The sequence below is a fragment of the Sceloporus occidentalis genome, unplaced genomic scaffold (assembly GCF_023333645.1).
Source record: "Sceloporus occidentalis isolate IW3139 unplaced genomic scaffold, rSceOcc1.0.p SCAF_7, whole genome shotgun sequence".
In the NCBI taxonomy this organism is placed as follows: Eukaryota; Metazoa; Chordata; class Lepidosauria; order Squamata; family Phrynosomatidae; genus Sceloporus; species Sceloporus occidentalis.
In genome coordinates, this window is record NW_028316987.1 from 4459044 (window position 1) to 4485942 (window position 26899).

The 26899-nt window shown below is 39.5% G+C and overlaps 1 protein-coding gene across 7 annotated transcripts in view; it reads right to left on the reverse strand.

Moving 5' to 3' along the window:
• Positions 1 to 26899, reverse strand: part of IGF2BP1 (insulin like growth factor 2 mRNA binding protein 1) — a 128899-nt gene that overhangs the window by 30703 nt on the left and 71297 nt on the right. For all 7 annotated transcript variants that reach the window (XR_016281879.1, XM_089531713.1, XM_089531712.1 and 4 more), the window contains 7 exons: positions 17016 to 17064; positions 13943 to 13994; positions 12695 to 12758; positions 5179 to 5460; positions 3086 to 3220; positions 1645 to 1767; positions 209 to 344 (listed from right to left, as the gene is read on the reverse strand). Coding sequence is in view for 6 of the 7 variants with exons in the window: in XM_089531713.1 (XP_089387839.1) it covers positions 209 to 344; positions 1645 to 1767; positions 3086 to 3220; positions 5179 to 5460; positions 12695 to 12758; positions 13943 to 13994; positions 17016 to 17064 (841 nt within the window). In the remaining variant the exon portion in view is untranslated. The remainder of the gene's footprint in view (positions 1 to 208; positions 345 to 1644; positions 1768 to 3085; positions 3221 to 5178; positions 5461 to 12694; positions 12759 to 13942; positions 13995 to 17015; positions 17065 to 26899) is intronic.

Sequence of the window (26899 nt, forward strand, 5' to 3'; positions counted from 1 at the left end):
CGGCATCTCTTCTGGGGAGCAAGAAGGAGTGCGATTTTCGTGCTCCTTCTTTGCTGCGTCCGGGAACTGTGCCGTTTGGCTGCTGCGGTTCCCAGACACAGCAACCGGCAGTGGCAGCAAACCGCCGCATTTCGGCGGTCTGTAACCCGCCACTATATGGTTACTAGGTTGCTAGGGCAAAGAAGAGATGCAACAAGAATATGCTCACACTCATAGCTGCAACATCATTCTCATAGGCTTCCCTCACTTTCTTCATGATTTCTTGCTCTGCTCGGCAGCAATTCTCAATTGAACCTTTCACCGTAATGGTCCTTTCAGGGTTGTACAGTGTCAAGTCCTGCAGCCTAGAAGAGGGCAGACAAAAAGGGGAGAAGTACATCACAAATACCTGGCTTTTAGCTCATTAGCACATACCCAGTACTGTACATATCTAGCATAGAAACAAATATTGTCATATTGAGGAGGGAGCAAGCTTGTTTTTTGCTGCTCCAGAGACTAGGACCCGGAGCAATGGATGCAAGCTGCAGGAAAAGAGATTCCACCTCAATATTAGGAGGAACTTCCTGACAGTAAGGGCTGTTCGACAGTGGAACACACTTCCTCGGAGTGTAGTGGAGTCTCCCTCCTTGTAGGTCTTCAAACGGAGGCTGGATGGCCATCTGTCAGGGATGCTTTGATTTGGATTTCCTGCATGGCAGGGGGTTGGACTGGATGGCCCTTGTGGTCTCTTCCAACTCTATGATTCTATGATTCTATGAATAGCAACTCTCCCTGCAAAGTCACAAGACACATTCCCCAAGGCCAACCAAAATTATTTTGGCATCTTGGCCAGAAAACCCAACATGTCCTTAATTCTATCTCTCTGCCAATAAAAGATACAACTATAATAAATTAATAACTAACAATTTGCTGCCTTTTTAATGACACCAAAAACCTACTGCCAGAGGGAAGGCTGTCTTGTCCAGAACCTGACAAATGCCATCTTTCCTTAAACAGAGGACTTTGGGGGCATGTCTACACAGGCTAATTACACTGGTTCCCCCCCCCCCCACCTCACCATGATCTGTCTGCACGATGCAGGGCCAAAGCTCCAATTTGAGTGGCAACTGTCTTCACAATGTAAGGCCAGTTCCCCACTGAATCTACCCTATTTCTGGATAAATTGGTGTAAAAAAACTTACCTTTTGCTCCAGATTTTACTGCAAATTCAGGAGCACTCTGGAGCCCCATTGGGTGACTATCTACAAAGACATCTTGCTATGCTGCCTAGTGTCACCACCACTGATGTGAGTCCCTCTCTCTGAGGTAACAATGAGAGGCCCAACTATATGATCAATACTGAACGCCTCACCTCATAGAGAGCAATTTCCACCTGCTGCAGAGGTGCCGGGTGGCACAGTGGGATGCATGTGTGGACAGCCATCCAGCAGGGAATCAAAGGCCAGAATACCAGAATAGAGAATATTCTGGCTGGTGTAGATGAGTCCTGGGACAACTTTTCATTCACTTTTAGTATAGAAGGGAGCTGTTTGGTACCATGTTGCATGGAATAATTGTTTCAAAGGATCAACTCAATTTTGGTCAGAAAAAAAGGAAGGAAACAGTGAAAGAGAGGAAAGGAGGGAAGAAAGGAGACAGCCTTACGAAGAGATGGTGATCTTTGTCTCTGTGTCCTGTTCCACCTTCTTCAGATTCCGCCCTTCCTTACCAATCAGACGTCCCACAAAGTTGTTATGGGCTAGGATTTTCAGAGGCACTTCATCAGCACTTGGAGGGAAAGGACAAGGGTGAATTAAAACACATGTATTCCAGAGTTCGGGAAAGTTCTTTTTTTGTTATTATTTATGTTGAAAATAACCACTTGGTTATCATTACATTGTGAGCAGCAGTATATCACAATAAATTATATACAGAAGCACCTTTTCTTTATAAGTTCTCAAATTTTGCAGTTCACCTATATTGCCATTAATATATTCCATTATTAATTGAAAAGTAAAGGCATGAGATATAACATTCTATCTTAAATCTGAGGGCTTTCAGTCCCATAACTTATTAACCTTTTCCCATTTCCTCAGCAAATTGTTGCTCAGTTTTCCTATTTATCACCATTGTCAACTTGTCCATTATAGATAAATCATACACTTTCATAATCCATTCTTCCGTGCTTATTATCTTCCAATATCTAGCAAATATCAGGCGAGCTGCCATAACCAAATACAAAATAACACCTTCTTCTTGTTGGTTTAGTTTTCCTTTTTATATCTTCTGTAATATTTAATAAAAATAGTTAAAGGTTTAATTCAAATTTGATTTGCATAAAATGCTGAATTTTGGCATGAATCAGATTCCAGAACTGAAACACTTCACTACACTCTCATCACATGTGATAATAAGATTCATTGGGTTGTTTACATTTCCAGCAACTGCTATTTTTGTTTCATCTTATCTTAGCCAATTTTAATGGTGATAGATGCCATCTATAAAACAATTTATAATAGTTCTCTATTAGGTAAGTTAATTGATACCAAAAGCCTTTTGTTTTGCCCCATCCTAGAGCATGGAAAAATTACTTTTTTGGACTACAGCTCCCACAGTCCTCCAGTCAGTATGCCTACTAACTATGCTGACTAGAGGATTCGGCAAGTTCTGGTCCAAAACAATAACACTTCTATCTTGTCTTGTATCTGAACAGACCATTCCAACTCAAATGGGTCTGCGCAGGGTAAAAAATTGATTCTTATACAAGTATTACATGATCCCAGAAAGGCAAGGTCTCACTCAGACCATGAGCTTTATAAAGTGATAAGTCTTGAAAAATAACAAGTAACACAGAATTGGGTGTGGAGGAGGTGTTGAATCCCACTCTTCTCAAAACAAACAGCTAATATAGCCCCATCCCCATCCCACTGAAACTGCCACCTCCTTCACAATGCAGTATCCAGCATAGTCCCATGCTGGCTGGGATGATATGATCAATTGTCACCCAGCATATTTGGAAGGTGACATGTACTGCTAGAAATAGTCTTGGTACACAAAATGAAAAGTTTCACATCAACAGTCTGCACCAACAATATCTCAGCCTTACGTCTTAGTGTCCTTTGCCTCCTTTTGCATGATTTCCAAGATCATCTTGCAAGCAGCAGAACAGCCCTCTGGGGTTGAATGGATGCTTATTGCTTTTTCTGCTGCCCCAGCATTTTCCTTCCGGTGCACATCAATTCTGCATGGCAAGAGAAAGGGAGAAGGCTAACAAAACTTGAAAAGCAAAATCACAGTATGTGTTTTAAGGATGAAAAACCTGATAGCAAGTCAAACAGATGCTTCAAAAATCTACCATATCTACCCACCTCCAAAATCATTTCACACCCTAGAGACTATCCTTTTAACCTCAATTTTATCCAAAACTTGTACTAGGTTAGTAGTACAAATGATGCCATCACTTGTAACACAATATGCTTTGGGCAACCAAAGAAGAGTAATGCAATGTTGCCATCTCTAAGAAGTAAAGTAGCAGCTGTTAACTTTGTTACTCTTTTGCCAAAACAAGTAACATTTACTAATTCTACAATGTTGTCAGATGCCATTTGGGGCAATATGAGACCATTTTTGTTTTCTTCAAAGTGTATTTTTAAAGACTACAGTAATTAAAATTACATAGAAGTCATTTGCTATTAATGCATAACAGAATGAGCCACTTTTTCAACAAGAAATGGCAATGTGTTTCTTTTCTTTATAAAACAACAAGCTACTTTTAAAAAGCAACGTTGCAAGCTTTGATTTTATTCATCTTACAAAGATATCTAAATTCTTTGCACACTGACTTCTTATGCACACTGGGCATGTTAGACATGTAGATTGTGTTGCATTACAAGCACAAATTGCCTCAGGCTCATGCACTTCCCTCAGCTTTTCCTGCACCATATGAGAAGAGCAGAAGCTTCTAGTTTCAACTGATCACATTTTAGCATGTCACCTGAATCCTAACCTATGGACATTAACTGTGGTTTGTTTGAACAACCCAGCTTCAAAACAATTTGTACCTGACTTGTTTCTAACAAACTATGGTTAGTATTAACTACAGTTAGTCAATTCAGAGAACTGTGCCAAGCTGTAGTTAATCTAAACTGTAAGATCTCAAAGTGGAGGGAATGATGAAGCTTACCATAGTTCCTTCTCATCATTCTTAGTTATCATTTAACACAATGTACTATGAATAAATATTTTTACAACAAAAATATTTTTGAATTTTGACTACAATATATTCATTCCCACAGGTCCCTTACGTGATTGTTATAAAGATAAAAGGGAGGGGGAAGATAAAGCCATTTACACAACATGAAGTTCTGTGGATACAAATGAAACAATATATAATTTTCCAATGGAGACAGATCGTTTCTACCCATTTTTGCTTACATATTTCCCTCTCTTGGTTCCTTCTGATTTTAATTGGTTTTTCAGCTATAATGTAATATTATTTTACATACTTTATTGTTCTATTTTACTTTTTATTTCAATGTGATGCTAGCATTGTTATCCCAAATCACCTGGCATATCTCTTCAACCAAATTCTGGCTGTTTCTAGAACAGCTAAGGCATATATAGGAAGAATGACTTGGGAACTCATTTGCACCTTTTTACCTGAGTTTCCCAAGGAATTTCCCAGCTCTCCTCCCATTTGTGTCTTGGGTCATAGAAGCCCCAAGAGCCAGATACTGACTGAAGAGGCTGCTCTTGAAGGAGTCAGTCCCTGGCTGGAGATGCATACTATGTAGCTATCTCCTCTGCTAGCAACAACCGAATTTGTCACCATTCTGCTGCTGCTCCTGGACTTGGCAGGAAGGGCTGGATACCTCTACGCATAAGCAGCAAAAGAGTCCATCTGCTGCGGAATGCTCCATTCTGCAAGCAATTTGTTATTATAGGATCTTGACTACAACAGCCTAAAACTGGCCACATGTTGATATATCAGGTAAAAGAGACTAACAGACTCTCCCCATCTCTAGCAGTAAGAATATAGTAACAAACCTTAAACAGTAACAATGTACTGCCTTTCTATCACTCCCAAGATCTTCTACCTAAGGCAACTATCTCACTCTCCCTAATGGCAGAGCTGGCCCTAGCTAAGGGGTAGAAGGTAGGTTTGCTAAGGAAATGTTTGGTAAGCTAGCAGCGCCTTACTTGGACTGTGTCTGCTTGGTTATGTTGCGGATGGTGGCACCTTCTTTGCCAATAATGGCTCCCACGTATTGGGTGGGAACAAGAAGCCGGAGGGGGATGTCTACTGGCTGCTGCTTCACAGGTGCTCCTGAAGCCACAGGAGAACCTTGCCGGGGGGCACCACGGTTCCCAAAACCCCCTCGACGTCCATTCTCTGCTCCCTGCACAGTTTGTTCGTCAGGGATGTAAGAGACCTTCAGTGCATGATTTTCCAGTTGGTGTCCATTAAGCTTCATGATGGCTCTGAAGAAGGAAAGAAAGAATAACGATAATTTATTTGTCTTCATGTATCTTTCCCACTACTTCTAGCATGCAAACTTAAGTGTTATCACTTACATAACCAAACTGCAGGGCTATTACCAAACAGCTACTCAACTATAGAAAGTTCCCTATATATATTTCTCTAAGTTGTAAGACCAAACTGTGAGAGTCACCTATTCCACAAATAAGTAGTAATTATTCAAGGCTATTTATATATGAAAAATGAAATACAGTGGTGCCTCGGGATACGAAATGATCGGGTTACGAAATTTCCGGGATACGAAAAAGTTGGATTGGCAAAAACTGTTTCGGGTTACGAAATATTTTTCGGGTTACGAAATTCATTTCGGCGCGAAATTCAAATGCTATAGGCTTCCAGTGCTAACGGAAAGCTATTTCGGGTTACGAAATTTTCGCGTTACGAAAGGAATGGCGGAACGAATTAATTTCGTAACCCGAGGCACCACTGTACAGTATATATGAATAGGGATGCGTTGGATCAAGTGGTTAAGACCCCAATTCTGTTGATTGCAAGATTGGCAGGTTGGCAGTCCGAGGCTCGAGTGCCGCATGATGAGGTGAGTTCCCATTGCTAGTCCCAGCTTCTGCCCACCTAGCAGTTCGAAAGCATCAAATAAAAGTAGATAAATAGGTACCACTCTGGGGGAAGGTAAACAGCACTCTGTGCAATCATGCTGGCCACATGAGGACAGAGTAGTCTCTGACAATGCTGGCTTTTTGGCTTACTAACGGAGATGAGCACTGCCCCCTATGGTCAGACATGGCTTGACAACCTTGTCAATGGGGAATACCTTTACCTTTTATTTATATAGGAAGATGTACAACTGGCATAAATATTGCTGAATTCAATTGTCAACTAAGCGTGCAAGGGCTGCAGCATTCATCTCTGCAAGAACAGATGTAGCTTGCACATAAACTCCAAATCACTCAGAAGTAACACACATATCACACATATTGAATCTTGAAGACTAAGAACTTAGTGGAATAAATATAGAAGAGTAAAGAGATTTTTTTATACTTCCATATGTGAATTCTGTAATAACAACAAACCTTGTTTTACTATTTTCAAATCAATACAGGGCTGCTGACATTGTGTATTTGAATTAAATTGTACTAAGTATTGATATCAGATCAATTAAGTATATTTCAGTGTTGGGATTGATGCCCACTTAACTTCATTTAGACTAAAGCCAATACATTACTAGAAACTCCCAGCCAAAGAATCTACCATATTTACTTGACTACACATCAAGAAATTTATGCCCCAAAATGGACTCCAAAATAATGGATCAACTTATATACGGCACAGCAAGTTAATACTGCTTATAAAGTTCCTCAAAGAAGTGACCACTTCATAGCCAGGGATCTTTAAACAGTACCACGTCTGAGTCTTCGCACATGCTCTCCACTGTGTGTGTCTGTGTGTCTTATCCCTCAGCCTTCCCTCGCTCTCCTCTGCATGTGTGTGTGTTATCCCTCAGCCTTCCCTCGCAGCCAGAGCTAACAAATAGCTGCTGAGACAAGGGGGAAAGAGAGACAGTTTGCCCAGGCTTGTTCCCCATTTTGCAAGCCATGAGCCTTAGAAATCCTGGGGGTGAAGGGGAGAGAGAGGGGTTTGTACCCCGTTTTACAAGCCATGAGCCTTGGAAATCCTGGGGGTGAAGGGGGGAGGGAGGGAGGGAGGGAGGGAGGGGGAGAGAGAGAGAGCATGTGTCGAGGTTTGTTTCCCTATTTTCCATGCCAAGACTGTGACCCTTGGGAGAAGTCCAGAGAGGAAGGAGGAGGGAAGGAAGTGGATGCTTTGTTTCCCCCTTTAGATCTTTTGTAACATGCCCCAGTGTTTGACCCTCGACTTATCCATGGGTCATATCAAAATCCATGATTTTGGCCCCAAAAACTGCCCTTGATTTATACATGAGGTCGACTTATATACAAGTATATATGGTAGATCATTTCTTGAAATCTATATGTCAATTTGAGTCCTACTATTATTGTGCACAGATTCCTGACCAACAGCCCCCCCCCCCCCCCAAGATTCCAATGCTACAATAAGGGTAAACATCACAACTAGCCAAACTCTCTGTCAGAGGCTAGTGTCAAGTCCAAGCAATCTTTAGTTTCCATCTGCCACTTATTTTGAAAAGCATGTAGGTTCAGCCAGAACCTCTCCCATAGATCAGTTTCCACTATGATTCTCCTCCAGATCAAAGAAAGGTTACTTTTTGACTACAGTTCTTAGAATCTCAGGCCAGCATTGACAAATAATTTTTCTACATTCTGCTTTTCTCTCAACTCTCCCTCTATTTCCATCTAGGATAGTGAGAAACTACAGCACATGGGAATTCTCCCTTCTCTTCATTGTTGGTTCAAAACAACCAAGCAAATCTTTGCTTGGAAATCTTTCAGTAATAGCATTTAAAGGGACGTTTTATACACTTATTCTTTTAGCTTTAGACCTAAGCTTTTTTTTTTTTTAAACACCTGTTACTTGTTTTTATTGTTGTTGTTTCGACACAAAATTTCTAACAACATTTCAACATTATGAACTTCAGTTGACTCCTTTGTTGTTGCTGTTAACTGCTCTTGAGTAAATCTCATCCCATGGCAACCCTAAGGATCAGACATCTCCAAGACTCCCAATCCTCCACTGCTCTTAGTTCTTGTACATACATATTCGTGACCTGCTTAATGGAGTCCATCCATCTAGCACCAGCCCTTCCTCTCTTTCTACTTCCCTCCACCTTTCCTAACAGTACTGTTTTTTCCAGTGAGTTGTGCCCTCTCATGTGTCAGAAGTATGGCAGCTTCTTTTTTGTCATTTTGGCTTCCATGGAGGTTTCTGGCTTGATCTGCTCAAGGGCCCAATTTAAATGGGCGCTATGAGGCGCCCCCGTCACGTGCAAGGGGCAGCACTTTCAAATGCCCCTTGCACATGATGGGGCTTGAAAATGGTGGCACCCTATACACATGGGCACCGCCATTTTGACGTGACGGACGCCTAGCGTCCGCACGTCATAGTGCCCAGGTGATGTCATGAGTATGCCAATGGCGCACTGCAGCATCACTGGCACGCCAGAAAAAGAAGCCGCTTTTTGCAGCTTCTTTTTCTTGTCGCCGCCAAGCCGCGCGGTACATCCGCTTCAGCTTGCCAGCGGCACCGCCGCCAGACCTTCCTTTAAGGACAGTCTGTAGCGTGCCAAGGACACATTTGTTTGTCTTTTTGGTTGTCCATGGTATCCTCAGCGCTCTCCTCCAGCACCACATCTCAAATGAATCGATTCCCTTCCTATCTTCTTTCCTAATTGTCCAGTTCTCACATCCATACATAGTAACAGGGAATACAATGGCCTGTATGATTCTAACTTTTGTGCTCAGTTGTATATCTTTGCCTTTTAGCATCTTTTCTAGTCCTCTCATAGCTGCTCTCCCCACTCTTAATCTTTTTCTGATTTCCTGGCTGCAGTTTCTGCTCTTATCAATGTTTGATTCCAGTTACTTTTACTATTTATGTTTCTTCATTGTCTAGGTTGAATTTATGTAGATTGTCTGTGGTCGTTATTTTTGTTTTCCTTATGTTCAACAGTAAACCTGCCTCTGCATTTCCTTCCTTGAATTTCCTCACAGCATTCAATTTAATGTGTGAATGTGACAACTCCACAATAGAAAAAGTTTGTTTCATATAAGGCCACTCTATTAGAAAGACATGGGGTTACAACATAGATGGGGAAAGGTCTACAACATTCTGAGAATGATCTGCAGTTCCAGACAGTTACCGATAGATGGGGATGTTAGCATGAAGAAATCTGTATCATGGAACAACCTGGTAGCATCCAAGCATCCCAGGGCATGGACACTGCCACCATTTAATCAGGTATCTGAATTCTAGATGTGAAACTGGTGTAATCACCTCTGTTTTTACACATGCATCATGAGAAGCAAGGGTGGGTTCCAGTTAAGAACCTTTTCTACTTCTTTTGGAATGGCTATGTTTGCATTAGTTTTAAGTGCCACTAGGGATTACCTTTGAAACTATACCTGTCAGTTGTTTAACAGTATGGTTCTAAGGTTGTAGTCAAACCACTTGAGAGACAATAAGCCTCTTGAATGTAATGACATCTATTTCCAAACAAACATACATAACTTTGTGTGGTATAAATCCACCAAAAATTGACATACACGTAGAACAACATTTCTTTGCCCAGACTGTTCACAGGAGACACCATCTTTTTAAAAAAGAGAGCTCCATTTCTGTATCAGAGAAAAGAAAATGCCACAGATAACATGGATCTTGCTGTCTACAGCTTTTATAAATATTATCAGTGATCATGCTACACAGAAAGAGGGGCAGTTGGTCTTTTCTTTGGAGAAACCCCAGCTCTGGAACCCCCTCAAGGAAGTCTATTTGGCTCCGCTACTGCTATAAGTGAAGTGTTATCTGAAAACCATCCTATTCACTTACATTATTAATTGGCTTTTATGCCTCCCCACATTTCATTGATTTTAATTCTACCCTTCTACTTTTCTTGTTTTACCTGGACATATCATAGTATACCTTATTTTAGGAATTTATTTTTATTTTGTAACCTACTTTGAAGATTAAAAAAATACAGCTTGGGTCCAGGTTATTTGAAGGATTGTATCTCCTCAGACGAGCCTACTAGAGTGTTGAGATCATCCTGAGAGGCCCTTCTCTCTGTCCCACCACCCTCTCAGGCTTATTTGGTGGGAACAAGAGAGAGGGCCTTGCTCCCAAGCTTTGGAACTCACTCCATAGAGAGGCCAGAATGACTCCATCCCTACTATCCTTTCGGCGGCAGATAAAAAAATTCTTATGCTGTCAGGCCTTTTCAAGCTAATAAGGGCTAGGACTTAAATGTAGTGTGTTTTAATTTATAACTGTTTTAACTTTTAAAATTATTTAATTGTTTTTAAATTTTATATTTAGACATTTTACTGTTGTACTGTTTTAAACTGTATTTTTTTAAACTTTCTGTTACAGCTTTGAGAAAGGCATGATATAAGAAAATAATAATAATAATAATAATAATAATAATAATAATAATAGGAAACTACACATTTTTTAAAAAAAAAATAAATCTCTCACCCAAAGAGAAATGAATATAATCACCTAAAAGGGATGCCACTGAAAAGGGATCCTTTAAGGGTTGTACAGATTGCCAAAGACGCTGACAGACAAACAAAACAGAAATCTACTTCTCATTTTGTAAAACATATGTTTGATGTTAAACAGTACAGCGAGGACTGCAACCTAGTTAAAAGATGAGCTACTATTCTTCTTCTTCTTTGGCCAGAAAAGGGGAAGTCTGGAGTTGTTGTTCTTATTATGTGCCTTCAAGTTGATTTATGATGACCCTAGCACCTCAGTTTCTAAGCCACAAATAAAACCTTACTCTTCCATTCAGTGGGAGTTATCCAGAGGTAGGTATTAAAAGCCTTCAAATTAATCGGCGCACAAATAATAACTCTACTGAGCTTGCATAGGGACATGACAAGCTGTAAGCCTCAATACTGCTGCATTTCTCTGAATACTACTAGCATTTTTTGCTGTCTTTGTTTTATGCTGGGTTGCAAGACTTTTATGTATTTTGTTATTTTATGTGTTGGTGTTTTCATTTTGGCATGGCAATCCCATGTACATTTTTAACATATTTCTTATGGCTTTCATACTTATTTAAATTCTCCTAATTTATGCATTACACCTTATGATTAAAAAGTGATTGTGCATTTTTTACAACTGTATGGATTTAGGTGCCCCACATTTTATAATGTGCACACTGTTTTGTGTGTGCTTTATTTTTCTGTAAGTCTTACAAATATGCACACATTCTTGAAAAGAGTTTATAATCTTATTGTAATAAAGCTACAGAGATTCAAAAATGCTACTTTCAGAGACCAACAAATCCTATTTCCAGGTAAGCATGGAAGGGTTGTAATAAAAGAGTCTCAGTTTGCAATCTCATCTCAACTTTGCTGTTGATTTAGTCACAACAAATGATGAACAAGTGGGATATAATGATGCTACATAGCAGAAAAAAATAAAAGCCTCCAGAAACAATGGGATCCAGAAAGTTTCAAATGTTTCAGAGAAACAGTGTACAGAACACTCCAGACAGTTATACAGATTGATGAACAACCCCAAGGTAATACAGAGCAGGTATCAGAAAGTCACAAGGATGGCAGAAGTACTAAAAATGCATCTGAATAGATAGGATTCTGGGAAGAACCTACACAGACAAGCTGGCAACAAACACTTATCTCACAAACGGCATTTGATAAGAGGCAAAACACTGAGTGCTAAAAGGAGGAAAGGGCCCAAGTGTCCAATTAAGCAGTTCTGTGAGCCAGATTGGGCCTATGCACATGAAAATCCACCTTTCTTGCCAAGAGAACTTTTATAAGCTGTATTCCTCACAATGTTGTTCAGTTTTGTTTTTCTGTAAACTCCCAGGACACCTTTTGCAAGACAGGTAGTATATTTGTTTAGACAATGGTGACAATAATAAAGAACTGATACATCACTGTGGCTTAGCAATTAAGCTATAAATATTTAGATGGTGGTGATGATAATAAGAGTTGATGTTGCACAGCGGCTTCTTCAAGATGGAATTATGAATCACAAAATCAACAGGTTCAGAACTCATCACTGCCACAAATGTATGAAGTGGCCTCAGATGGATAAGACACTGCATGTCTCTCAACACTAACTGCTGGGAAGCAAAACTGGCTAAGGGCCATTGGCCTCGTATCCTGTTTACAAACTTCACACAGACATCTGCTAGGCCACTGAAGAAACAAAATGACATCTAAATAGGAGGCACAAACAATGCCCATGTCACAAGAACATAAATTATAAAAACAAAATTTATGTTCTCGGAACAAAATATGAACAATGCCAGATCAGAGCAAAGTCTATTCAGTCCAGCATCGCACTTGCTTCTTTGAGCAACCAGATTGCCACCATGCTGGGAGGAAGATGAAGAATATCATCTGTCTTTAAAAAACAGGTAATAAATAAGCAACCAATTTTGCAACAGAAAACAAATTACAAAACTGGCCAGGAGCAGAAGCAAATATATTTACACTAGATAAGAATTTATTGTTCTGTACAAGATTCAAAATACACCCAAAGCCAAACAAGATATAACTGCAAAATTATACAATACTTTTAACTTACTGTCTAGTCTGTTCCCGGTTGGAGTAGGTGACATTGACAACTGCTGTCTCGCTGTCCGTATTCACTTATATAAGGAAGGAAAAAATGTGTTAGCTAAAATTGACATAATCACTATCATTATTATTTGATCTCTGTTTATTCCAATATAAATTGAGCTGATCTACACTTATCTGGAACTTCCATTTCCTGAATGTCCTGACAGTTATTGGCTCCAAAAGTGTACCAAATGCATTTTAGCATGCAGATGTGTTAAAATGCCTATCTGTTAAAATGTGTTTATCTGTTAAAATGAATTAAATACATTGATTTTAAACTTAAAAGGAGAGAAAATAAAATTAGGAATATTTACCAAAAAATTTTTAAAATGTACTTTTAAAATGACATTATTGAGGAATGGGGTAGAATGGGACAGACATATGAGGGGCAGCATGTTGAAGTAACATAGGCCTGTTACAGACAGCCAAAATAAAGCTGCTTCGAGTCACAGTGGAGGTATGGTGTTTCAATGATGAATGCATCCTAAGAGTCCAGAAGCTGCACCAAAGCCATGCTCCAGGCTGGAGCGTGGCTTTGGTGCGACTTCTGGACTCTTAGGATGCATTCATCATTGAAACACCATACCTCCACTGTGACTCGAAGCAGCTTTATTTTGGCTGTCTGTAACAGGCCATAGATTGCATAATCTCATGCATGCCTACTTAAGCCACAAGCTCCACTGAAGTCAATGGGACTTGCCTGATCGGCATAACAGAAATAATGGAGTTTGATATCACTTTAACTACCATGGCTCAATGCTATGGAATCCTGGGATTTGTAGTTTGTTGTGGCACCAGAGCTCTCTGACAGAGATAGCTAAGTATCTCATAAAACTACCGATCCTAGAATTTCATAGCATTAAGCCATGACAGTTAAAATGATGTCAAACTGCATTACTTCAGAAGTGCAGATTAAACCTTAGTCGTTGGGTCCTAGTCCCAGGTAAATGTGTAGCCACATACCCCCAACCTGCTCAACTCCACATTTTAGAACCACAACCCCATTATCCTTGCCAGGATGTGTGGTCTTATGGATGTTGTAGTCCTCAATATTGAGACAGTTCCAAGATGGGGAAGGTGGCTGAATAGAACCAGAGCCTGCTTTGAATTAGAATAGCACCTGATTTCTGCATCTCTAATCCTGTTTTGATTTCCACCTTTTGCTCCAAGACCAACTTATTTAAATGATCTGACATTTCTCTTATAATATTACCTTGTTCACAGTTTTCCACAGTACCATACTGGGCTAGCAAACCATCCAGAACCTATATGTGAAGGAGAAAAGAAGAGGGAGACTGTGTTACTCTGAAAATTCCTGCAAGTTAAAAAAAAATTTAAATTATTGAATTTTACAACATCTAGTTAAAACAAACAAAAGTCAACTATTGTCAGCATGCTTACTCACAAACTCATTCACTCTAATTCAGTAAACTTCCACCCTAGTAATCCTGAATATTCTACCTATAAATGTCTAATCTCTTTTTAAAGCTTGTGTTAACTATCATACATACAATGAAGAATTATACACATCACATCTGAATTTACAAAAATTGTAAAAGGTACAGTGAGCCCTTGTTATCCGTGGAGGGATCCATTCCAGATTCCCCCTCCCCAACAACAAAAAGCGCAGGACCTCAAGTCCCATTCTTTTCAATGGGTGCGCTCCCCTGTTCTCGCCATCGCATGCGTGCACACCCATTAAAAAAGCCAGGGTTTCCCGTTCATGGAAGCTCAAACTGCAGATGGCAAGCCCTTGCTTGACATGGCCGCACTGTATCTTCAATCCAAGAACCCTATTGTCACCAACTCACCCCATTTATTACTTATGTAACTCATTACATTGTCTCACTCATATATAAAGTTGCCCAATATCACTTCCTTCTTAACAATCTGAACATGAAATCATACTATTGTATAAAAAAGCTCTAATGTAGCCTTTTGCAACCTGAAGTTCCCTATGCATGGACTACAACTTTCACGAGGTCCTGGCTAAATCCAGAGGATGTCAGATTGAAAAATGCTGGTCTAATACATTTCAAAATGGGGGCAAAGAATGTCCTGTTCCAACAACAGCACCTAACAGTAGAGGTGAGCAACCTATGACCCATGATCCACAGCAGCTCTTACAGTCTCCACCCTCCAAAAGTATTTGGAAGCTCCCTTCAAGGAGGCCTTAAAAGCACAAATCCAGCTAGACCCACACTTCCAAAATTCATCATCCTGGTGGGAAAGCAAGGTCCCTCCTTCCTGTCTGAGCAGAGATACCTTTGAAAGTGTGGATCCAACCAGATCTATGCTTTCAAAGGGGCTCTGTGTGTGTGTGTGAGAGAGAGAGAGAGAGAGAGAGAGAGAGAGAGAGAATCTAACAATGGATGGATGGGTGGACAGACAGATGGGCTATGTAGTACTTGGAGATGGAGGAGAAACAGATTGTGAGGGAATTAACACACTCTGTTTCTCTTTCTCTATTTCCCTCTAATGTTTCTTTCAAATTTCACTAATAGCAGCATGTGCTAGTGAAGAAGAAAGAGTGTGGGGTAGTGTGCTTGCATTTTGGTTTTATGGACTCAAAAATATGTGCTATAATAGTTTGCTTGTGTTTAATGTACCACAGTTTCTTTCTGAGAGAATGAGGTCCTTGGTGTCCACTGCCGTGGCAAGACATCTCCTAACAGCTTTCTACTGCTGTTAGGGAGACAACACAGTGCCTCTGAGGAAATACTAATGTTGAAACATGCTGGATATATTATACAGTGTGTTGGATCCAGGCTGTATCACACTTGAGAGTAGACTAACCAAAATTAACTGGACTTAATAATGACTTCTTTGGCCCATTCAGTCTAAGTCAGGATTCAATCCATTTTGTGTATATGTTATTAACAAATGTTATACTCTTGGGATAAAAAAAAACCCGGACATCATATACAAACTTGTTTGGGTTTTTAAACTTCTTCAAGCTACAACACTCTGTCATGCTAATTTTTCTCTTTATTTTACCAAGCATAATGTAAGTTAAATCCCTCCATTTTCACTCTTGTCTTCTTATATTCACTGTTTTACATCCTCTCTACATTTGATATACCCATATATCTCTAACATCTAATTGATGTTGATGATATTGTATTGATTTCCATAAATTCTCAACTGGTACCACCACCGCCCAACTTAATCATACTGGTCCAGATCGTCTTCTTAATCTACTTTAGTCATGCTAAAATTGAGGGACTATTGTCCCAAGGCCAAACTCCACAAAGTATGTGAAACAAGTAGTACGGCCCTTCTGGACTGTTTGGACATAATCCTCAGAGCAGTGCCTCCTAAACTGGCTAAGAATGTCTAGTGAAAATGAAATGTTACTGAACTTCTTTGCAACTGTGCAAAGGAAAGGTCATGCTAAGGCTGTAGAAGCCCAAGATGAACCTAGGCTTGTTTCCACTGAAATGAAACATGGTTTATCCAAATATAATCACAATAAACAAGGAGATTTCCCTTTCATCTTTTTATGAAAACACAAGCTCTGTTTAGTGACCACCAGCCCTTGTTATCTAGAAACCTCTAGACTTATAGCTAACCTTAAGCAGACATACGGACTATAATGAGCAACAAGTATAGAACTGTTGGCTGTTTTGTATTGGTGGGAGGGTAGGATTGGGGCAGTTATGCGATATACAGTAGAAGGAGGAGAAACAACATGGAATCCAGTAATGAAGTGAGTAACTTGGTGCCCACTCAGGTTTTCAAACTACATCTCCCATAATCTATTACCATAGGCCAAGATTATGAAAATTTTAATCCAAGAGGATTGGACTGGAGAGGAACAGGTTTCCTGTCCATTACATATTTTACTGTTTAGTATAGGGCACACCTGCCTGTCCAGGCCCAAAATAATATTTTTCCCATCCATGTATTAACCAAAATGGCATCTGGACGTGACTCATCATCACCTTTGGCAACCATTTTGGCTGACATACAACTGGAAAACAGGTATTTGGGTGTTGGTGGAGGTTTTTAGAGGATTGGGAGAGCATTTTCGTCTGTTTTCAGAAGTTTCGGGATGGTTTGGATGCAATGATCAGACTGAAAAAAGCAAACGTTTGAAAGCAGGGTTCAAGGGACTAGCTAGCTAGCACACAGTCTTTTCTGGAAATACATATAATATAGAGGAAAAGATGGGTGAAATTGTTTTTTTTTTCCTTGCTCAGGAATTTCACACAATTCAAAGTACCATGTTTTCATAAGCATCATGCAGTTTTTAACAGGACATTTTACATTCAGAAATATCTTACCTCCCATCGTAGTTGTGGAGGAATGTTTCTTATCTGAATTTTGCGGCTCCTGAAATAAATGAAGAAGGAAAGCATTGTTTCATTAGACATTAAATAGCATTCTGTCTTGACAGGATTGCTCGCACAGAAAAGAGCTAAAAAAAAAACCAAACAAACTCTACTATCTGGAAGGGATGCCTCTAAAGCAGGGGAAGGATGATTTTAAGATTGCAGGATCCATATTGATCCAATTCTGAGCTCTGGGAGTTTTTGTCAGAACCTATATGTCTGGAAATTACTTTAAAAAATGACATATAGATATAATTACAGAATTCTGAGGCCAAGAATTTGTCCTTGGGTACCAGAACAGAATGAGGTTTACAGCCTTTCTAGATAAAAATCCACTCTTGGTTAATTCAAGCTTTCAAGCAGTATAATTTTTGAAAGATGAGAGTCATTTGCTGCTGTTAATATCACACAACCATCAACCAGCAGATCCCCGAATGTACCGTTCTACCCAACTCTGGCCTCCAGGAAGCACAAACAAAATGTATCTCTTATATAAAATGGAAAATCAAGGTTTCCTATTTGGAATTTATATTTTTTTGGAATATATTCAAGCCGTGTATGTTTGAATCCATGGATAAAAAATCCATGAATAAGGAGGGACGACTGTACAAACTTATTTATGTTAGTCATTTTGGACTAGATGGGAAAGCAGCAAGAACAATTTCAACTTTTGTGAATTTCTCTGTCTAGTTTCCTAAAGGGAATTCTCACATGCCACATCTTTTTTTTTTTTTTTTTTGTCTTATAATGTGCACTGCTTTATTACCAGAATTTAATATATATTAAGAAGTGAATATCATACAGCCACTCTCCTTCTGGCAAAAGAGGGGGAGAGGAGCATGCAAATGTTTAGCAGATCCTTCTAAACAGAAAAGCCCAAAATGATCTGCAAAATTCCTCTTGAGAAAATTGTCATTAACTCTTGGCACAATTTAGTAGCTTGTTTATATTGGCGTAAAGTTAGTGATAAATCTGATCAAGCTTGCTGATCTCACTAAAATGCTATTAGCTTTTTGCAAGAGTACCTGGTGGCTTTTCTGGCCAACTAATGCATGCTAAGCTCTCGTTTATGGAAAGTTATCAAATTTCCAACCCTTGCTTTTGTAGGAAAAACTTTGAAACCATGCAGGGGCTCTCTCTGGAGGTATCCAGCCAGACAGGTCTCTGCAAGGTTGCAGTCCTACAGAAACTGGTGCTCTTCAGGTGCTTTCAACCACAACTTTTATTATCCATGATCACAAGCCATCCTGTCTGGAGCTGATCCAAGTTGTAATCCAAAACGTCTGGAGGATGCCAGATCAGGACAGGCTGCTCTACACATTTGCCTGGGAGTAAATGTCATTGAAGTAAACTTACTTCACAGTACAGATGAGTAGGAACACATTCAGAGTGATCCTCCGAGCCTGTTTTTCACTTACTATATATTATATGTTCCCATACACCATCTGATAAAGTTAGCTAGCTGTCTTCAAATATCTGAAGGGCTGCTATATGGAAGATGGAGCAAGCTTTTTTTTGGCTACTCCAGAGGTTAAGATTGATCCCCTTCCCCACAACCATTCCTTCTCCTTTTGTGTAGTGTCTTTTTAGATTGTAAGCCTGAGGGCAGGGAACCGTCTAACTAAAAGATTGTATGTACAGCGCTGTGTAAATTTACAGTGCTTTATAAATAAAGGTTAATAATAATAATAATAATTTGAAGTAATGTAAAAGAAAATTCCAGCTAACCATGTGGAATAACTTCCTAACAAAACACAAACTTCCTAACAGTAAGAAGTGTTCAACATTGGAACGGATGACTTTGGAAGGTGACAGACTCTCTTTTGAGGGAGAAGTAAGAAAGCCAAATGTCAAGAATGCTCTAGCTGTAGATTCCTTTACCCAGGCAGATACTTTTTAACTTTACAATTCTATGATTGCATTCCCAGGTTACCCACACCCCAATTCTCACCACTAAACTTTCTTCTAATAAAAAGTAAAGTCCTTGTAAGAATTGTGGGAGAGAGGGAGAAATAAGAAGAGGAACCAAGAAATAAAATAATAAGTGGTCTGAGAAAGTGTGATTTGCCCAAGTGTATTCAGTGGATTTCCATGATTGAGCAGGGATCCAGATTCTGATCTCCCAGAGTCCCAGTCCAACATTCAAACCACTATACATGGCTGGTTCATATTGGTATATTATGTTTGAAAAATAACACTAATATCAACATAAGCTGAAGAATAATAAATGACAGACAGTGTCATTCTTCTCATGCATTGTGTCAAAGCTCTGGTCTTGGGCTGATACAATATCTAATATCCAACATCTAGAGAGCAACATTTTCCTTGTTCCAGGCATAGTGTGCAGCTATAGCTCCCTTTTTACATTTATTAATTTTAAGTATATAAGGACAAGCAATGACTACCAGAGGCTTATATCTCCCCAGCATCAGCAAAATCAGAACTAAATTGACCATGGAGCTACGTGTATATTGCCAGAACTCTTAGGCAAAAGTTTCCATCCATGCCAACACAAACAGTAGAGGTAGGATTGCCAGACTGAAACCTGGAGAGGGCTCTTATCCCTTTAACAATTGTATAGAAGAGGGACTCTCAGCAGGTGTTGCTTGTTGCACAACCAAGTAAGACCTGATGAAATTCTTTCTTCTACACAACCATTAAAGAGACAAGAGTTCACTCCAGTTTTCACTCTGGCAATCTTAACTAGTGAGAAGGTAGCTAGAAGTCTATGCACTGTGTTTCTAATATGGATTGCTCCCACTTCAGCAAATGTAATTAATAAAAGTAAAAAAAGGAAACATACACTACACAGTATACTTAGTGTACAGTTCTGTCCCAAGTGTCCATATACTTAGCATTTTAGAAAGTCGGCTCAACTTCAGCAACAAATCTATTTAGACTGGCCCCAGAGACTAACAGACTCAATTGCTTTTCAAAAGTCTCTGGAAACTCATTTTACAGATAAAAAATATGGCTCACATCCAACCCAACCGGCTGTAGCTGTGGCATATCTGAGCCAGATATGTCCAACACACCATCCAGTCCCATTTGCTTAGGAACATATTATGCATTACTTTAAATAAATAACAAGCAGGTGTATGTCTCCCTCACTGCCTTTTTAAAAATCTAAGTAAGCATAGCACACCTGGTATGGACCTGAACCCTAAAGTGAAGTGGAAGAAGGCTTTCATTCCCCACGGACACCAAGAGCACAATCTGGAAACGGATAAGGATTTGTGTGTCTATAATTTAGATAGTTAAAATGTTGTCTTTAAGAAAATGCTTTTCATCAACCTAAATGGCAGATGCAAATGGCCTGATCCAGATTAAAATCAAAAGGCTGTATGTCAAAGGGTCCTGATCTGGACTGGGTCTGTGTTTCCTTTAGAGTAAATGGAGGGGGAGATAGATGCTACTAGCAACATATTTAAAGTAGAGTTTAGGAATTCAAGTTTTATTGTTGCTAGTTGTCATCAGGAGGCATGAGTCTAAAAATCCATACAACCTTGGGCTTGCTAGGTCTTTGCCAGTCCTCCCTGACTGGCCCCTTTGGAGATGGCAATCATGAATGCTTTCTCATGTCAGGAAAAGGAGATCAGCTACCATCCAAGTGTTGCAGCCAGGTTCAAAAAGCCAATATTGCACTCAGTAAAAAACATGGTACAGTGGACCCTTGTTATATTCTGGGGTTTGGTTCCAAGATCCCCCGTGTATAACAAAATCTGTGTATGCTCAAGTCCCATTAAATATGTCATAACAAAATAGTGTCCCTTATAAAAAATGGAAAATCAAGGTTTGATATTTGAAATTTATACTTTTTTTGAACATTTTCAAACCGTGTATGCTTGAATCCATGTATAAAAAAAAGTCAGTGTATAAGAAGGGCCGACTGTACAATCAGCTCTCTGTATCCACAGATTCTGCATTCATGGATTTAACCATCAGTTGCTTGAAAATATTTCCAAAAGAATTATCCAAAAAACAAAGCTTGGTTTTGCCAATGTATAAGGTATGCTATTTTACTACACATCAGAAATAACTCAACCTCTTCTTCATAGGGCTTTTATAGCCCTACGATTCCAGACAACGAAAACCAACTATATTGGAGGGAAATATAAAAAGATTCCCAAGGAGCAGCCTATTTGCATTTGTGGAAGTGGGGATATTGAAAACACCATACACTATATGTTACATTGTAAGATATATAAAACCCCAAGAGATAAGTTTTTGAAGAGAAGTTTAGAACTTGTAGCTAACCAAAATTACTTGGACAAAATCACTTACTTGTTAGGTAATACAACTAAGTCTGTCATGTTCAACACTGCTAGATTTGCTGTGAAAGCAGCTAAACTTAGATTAGACTTTGAAAATAAAGGCCTGCATGGGAATCTGCAGTAAACAGATTATATTAATTTGAATAGAGTATGGAAAATTGTGATGTTTTTGTATGAAATATTTTTGTAATTTTAGTGTAAACATATTGCTCTATATGTTATAGAGCTAACTGACTGTGGAAGTTTTAAAGGGTTTTAATTATTTTTGTAATTTAATGACTATCACCTGTATTTGGTTGTCATGAATAAACTGAAACTATTTTACTACACCATTGTATATATGAGCACCTGTGGATTTTGGTATCCATAAGGATAGTCCTGGAACCCAACCCCAACTGATATTAAGGGCCCACTGTATTAGCAGCCTCTTTCTGCTCGACTATTTCTGGACACACTAATGAGGTTCTGGTTGCAAATCAACTCTAGCTGCTCCTAGATAAAACTGGTATTTTTTGTTTGTTTATTTATATCCATAAGCATGTGGATAAAACCAGAGTTCTGAAAAGCTTTTTTAAAAAATATTGCAAGAGTCATAAATCCTTCAACCAGCAGCCACACTTTCTTGACAAATAATGGAAGACGATGTCCAAAAACATAACATTTTCAAAGTTCTGCATAAAACACGTGTTTAATATTATATCATTCAAAATTATACATCTGTAGGTTTAGAACTCAGCCAAGGGGTTGAAAAGAGCATTAGCTGCCGAGACAGATCATCTACTACTGGAGATGGTCTGGGGAAATGTGATCACGCAGGTCTTACTGGACCTATCAGCAGCATATTCTTGATCATGAAGAACTACTGGGATGTCTTTAGGATTTAATAGGGATTAGAGGCAATGTTGTGCAGTTGTGTTACCTCCCCAAGCGTGTGCAGAGGATGGGTAAAATCTATTTCAGAGCTGAATGGCTAGAGAATTCTGGGAACTGTACTGCAAAAAAGAACCATCCAAGTAGTAGACTGTCCATCTTTGAAGATCTTTGGATATCTTATCTTTCAGGAGTGCTTCAATTGTGTATTCCTGCACGGCAGGAGACTGGACTAGGTAGCCTACACATGGTCCTTCCCAACGCTCCGATTCTATGAGGAAAGAAAGCAATTGTCTTGGCTGCCTAGGCAAAGGCAGAAGGCCATGTTCCTAAAATTTATACCAGATTTGGCCAGTCTTGAAGCTTCACACTGCCTATCAACTATAGGGATCAGCCCTGTGTATGGCTATTTATCTCCTGTGCCTGAATAAGGCTCCACATCCTGGGCATGTGTTTTGTAAAAATGGGCAACTGTGGCATACTTCCTTTTCACTCCCAGATGCCTACAGCACCACATACAATCATATTTTCACACCACTCCCAAGAGCCCCAGACAGCTCCCAAAATCTACTTCCAATTTTACTTCCAGGCTTTGTTTTGCTTTTGCCAGTTTGGGAGTGGGGTGTCAGGTAAATTAGCACTCCAGGGAGGCAGGCCTGAGTAGTACAGAAAAATAAACCAAAGGCTACATGTGGACTGTGGGATGCATTTTCCCCATCCTCATTTTAAATCAACCCATTATGCTTAAAATGCTATGTAGTATACAAATGGACTGAAAACGAACAGCAGCAGCAAAGAAAACAAAAGAGGCAGGAATGATTATCTCACAAGAATTTAACAGAGTTTATGAAACTATCAAGCTAAGGAGTTAACTTCAAAAAAAATTGTGTGCCACTACGTTTAAAAAATATTTAGCAGATGAGTCCTGTAACGATGGAAAACCTACCGCTGCATCCATATTGCAGAAATAATCCAGTTTGACACCCCTTTAATTGCCATGGCTCAATTCTATGAAATTCTGGGAACTGTAATTTTGTGAGACATTTAGCCTTCTCTGTCAGTGTTCTGGTACCACAACTACAATTCCCAGAATTCCACAGCACTGAACCATGGCAGTTAAAGTGATATCAAACTGGATTATTTCTGCTGTATGGATGCACCCTACGACTGAGGATCTGCTGGTTATGGAGTCTTCACAGACTCACGCCATCCAAGGAAGAAGATGGTAGAGATTCCCCAACCCCTACACCTCAGCCAACCTGTTAAAATTACCCTCTCTCTCAATGGAAAGGGGGAGAAATAGTATCAACTCCAGGGTGGGCACAATTTGTCTCCTTCATTTAGGGACACATTAGGGGTAACAGGAAGGCATTAACTCACTGAGTCTGAAGAATGAAATTTTTTTCTGTTACAATTTCCAGTAGCCATTCTGGCTGGGGAATTCTGAGAGATGTAGTCCAAAAATGGAACTTAAAAATTATGATCATTATCATTATCATTATTATTATTATTATTATTAAACTTTATTTATAAAGCACTGTAAGTTTGCACAGCACTGTACATAAAATAGAATAAAATAAAGTGGACCTGGTCAGTGGTGTACACTCTAAAGGAGCGATGTGACAAAAGACTTCCTTCTCAAGAAGCATAGGAGATGTATTTATCTATCTGAGTTATGCCCCACCTTCCTAACAAAACTGAGGCCCATGGTGATTCACACAATTAACTGGAAAGGAACAAATGTAATATTAACTATCATTAACCTCCAAACTCAATTATGGTAAAAAAGTTATAATCTTAAAACTGGATAAGTTTAAAAAAAACACAAATGGATTTTCTTCTCCAGGAGCTTACAATAGTTTCCCAAGTTCTGATGTGCTGTATTTATATTGTTTCAGTTATTATTTTTACAAAAAAAAAATCCCTCCACCACATCTTTAAAAACATATATACTTTTAACATTTTTTTTTTTTTGCATCATTGGTCAGTGTAACATGATTCCACAATTTATATTTTTCTATTACTTTTCTCTTAAAAAAATACTTGTTTAACATAGGCATTTCACTCTGGTGCCAACATTTCAAAATTTCTGTGAGATATTTTTAAACTAACTAAAGGAAAGGCAACCATCCTATCTCCTCTGCTCACATTATGTGAAGCCGGAATCTTCCAGCTTCCAAGGATAGCCCCTGAAACAATATAAGATGCCTAAATCTTCCAAAATGTTAGCCCGAGCATAGCAGCCACTGGCCACATCCTTACCCTATCCCCAGTTCCCTCAATCTCTTGGCTTCTACCACATCCTGTAAGAAATCCAAAAGATCATATCTAGCCTGCTAATGCTTCAAGATCTCAGGACTTTGGTCCCTGTCTCCTGTCAGGCTTTCCAGAGCATTCTGAAAATCACATCCATCGGAAGGAGATTGGGCGAGCAAAATTACACTCAGAGAGCGTCAGCTTGAATCTCAGGGGGTCAATAAAGAAAAGAGAGAGGATCTCTATAAAGAGCCATGGGATTGACCATAAAACATGCTCTTGTTTTAATGGCCAGAGAAGATTAAGGGCAAGGGGAGGAGGGGAGAAGAGAAAGAAGAATGGCAATATATGATTTTAACAAGCGCTAAATGTGAGAGCACCAAGCCAGATTTCTTCTTCTTGGTTTTTTTTTTCCCCTCTTCCAAATTCCTGCTTCCCAAAATAGAATCTTTGGGAATTCTCAGTGCCCAAATTAACCCATCCTTCTGTAACAGCTGCTACTCACCACTGCAGGTGGACCATCTCCACTCTATCAGACATCATGGACATTCCTAAATTCACCAAGCAGCTGTGACTTAGGAGCAGAGAAATGCAAATACTGAAACAGATCCGCAGCCATGTGTGTCACACTCACTACCTGCTGTGACTATTTTTCACAAGCAAATCCATAATTCATCTATCTGTGCCTGTCACTTCCTGTGAGTTCTGTAGCCAACAACTCTCTTTTCCCATGCAGCTCTGTATGCATGTACCATTTAACTATCGCTGCACCTATTCTTATACCTACTTCCTCCCATTCTATATGCTGTGTTAAACTGTTGGTATGCATCCAAAAATTATTTTCCTTTTTACTCGCAAGTAATCCAATCCAGATCAGGCCTGACACATAGGCAGGAGATGTTTAACTCTTCTCTGCCACAGCTACTGGCTTTTTACCTGAAGTTGTCACCGTCCCTTGACAGAGGTTATTAAAAGAGGAGGTGACATGCTCCATTAGCAACAATGGAGCCCTTACCAACAAATGGGTTCAGTTTCAGTTTAAAATGGCTGGAGGGTAATTTTAAACTTTGTCTACAAGGGTGTGGACCTCACCTGCAAGTTAAAAAAATGAAACAGCTTTGAGCTGTCTGCTAAAAATTGAATACTGGTGTGCTCTTTAGCCCCAACTACCTATCTCCTGTGGTCTCTGCATAATATAGTTCCTTTATACAGGTCTTAAATTTGGTAGAGAGGAAGGAGAAAGAAAAGCAGTTATTTCAAGCAGTACCTGGACTTCACCCATTCCCTGCCAAGGCTGCACTTTTGTATTCTCTAATATTACCATTTATGGAGGGGGAAATGAGGCCATGAAAAAGTGACTGCCTCTCAGCTGTGTAATTCAGATTCTTCCAGATTTTAGGCACCACAAGCACTAAGGTTTTAGGTGCAACACACCAGTTCCAAATTATTAGTTCTGGGCAATAACATCCTGCATTTTTATCTTACACTCACCTGCCTACAACTGTTCCAGATGACTAAAGCAAGACATGAACTCAGACTGTTAGCAAAGAGAAACAAGGAAGATGATGCACAAGATTCTTTATAGCTGATCTGAAGCCTATGATAGTGGGCACTGGATCAATAGTAGTTGCAAAGGTTGCAAAACATTAAAATCACTTCTTTTTTATAAAAGAACTCCTGATGATGGAAGACAATTGGTGTGATTCAGTAAATGTACTCTGCAGGGAAAATACTGTACAGCAGACAAACAGGAAAGATAGTCCCCTTCTATCAGATCAAGTCATTGTTCCATCTACTTCACGGCTGTCTATACTGACTGACAATGCTGCTCCAGAGTTTCAATATGTTACTGTATATACTCATGGTGGTAGAATTCAAAGACATAGCCATATTAATCTGAAAAATCAGTATGCAAAGGGATCTTGTAGCACTTTTGAGATTAACTGAAAAAAATTGGTAGCATGACCATCTGAGAAATGCATCTGAGGAAGCAGGCTCAAGTCTACAAAACCGCATGCTACCAACTTCTCTCAAAAGTGCTACAAGATCCCTTTGCATGCTATAAATACAGCATGCAAGTCTAGAAATTTTATTCAAAAAATCAACCCCCAAAAAATGGATCAACTTATCCATGGGTCATCGTAAATACTATACCTTAACTCTTATTAGAAAACAAACAAACAAACAAAAAACATCCCCTTCCCTGAGTAGGAGAACAAAGAAGCACCAATCCCTTTACTATCTCCGCTGCCACGGTGCTTCTAGCCTTTTTGAATGCCTGAGCAGGAAAATGGTGGCAGGAATGGCTCTTTGGTGCTTCTCCTCAAAGAAACACCAAGAGAGTAGAGAGGGTTGGTGCTTCCTTCAGGTTTTCCTTGGATGAACTAAGCTCTCACCTTTTGCCACTCTACTCAGAGAATGGGATTCCAGCCAAGC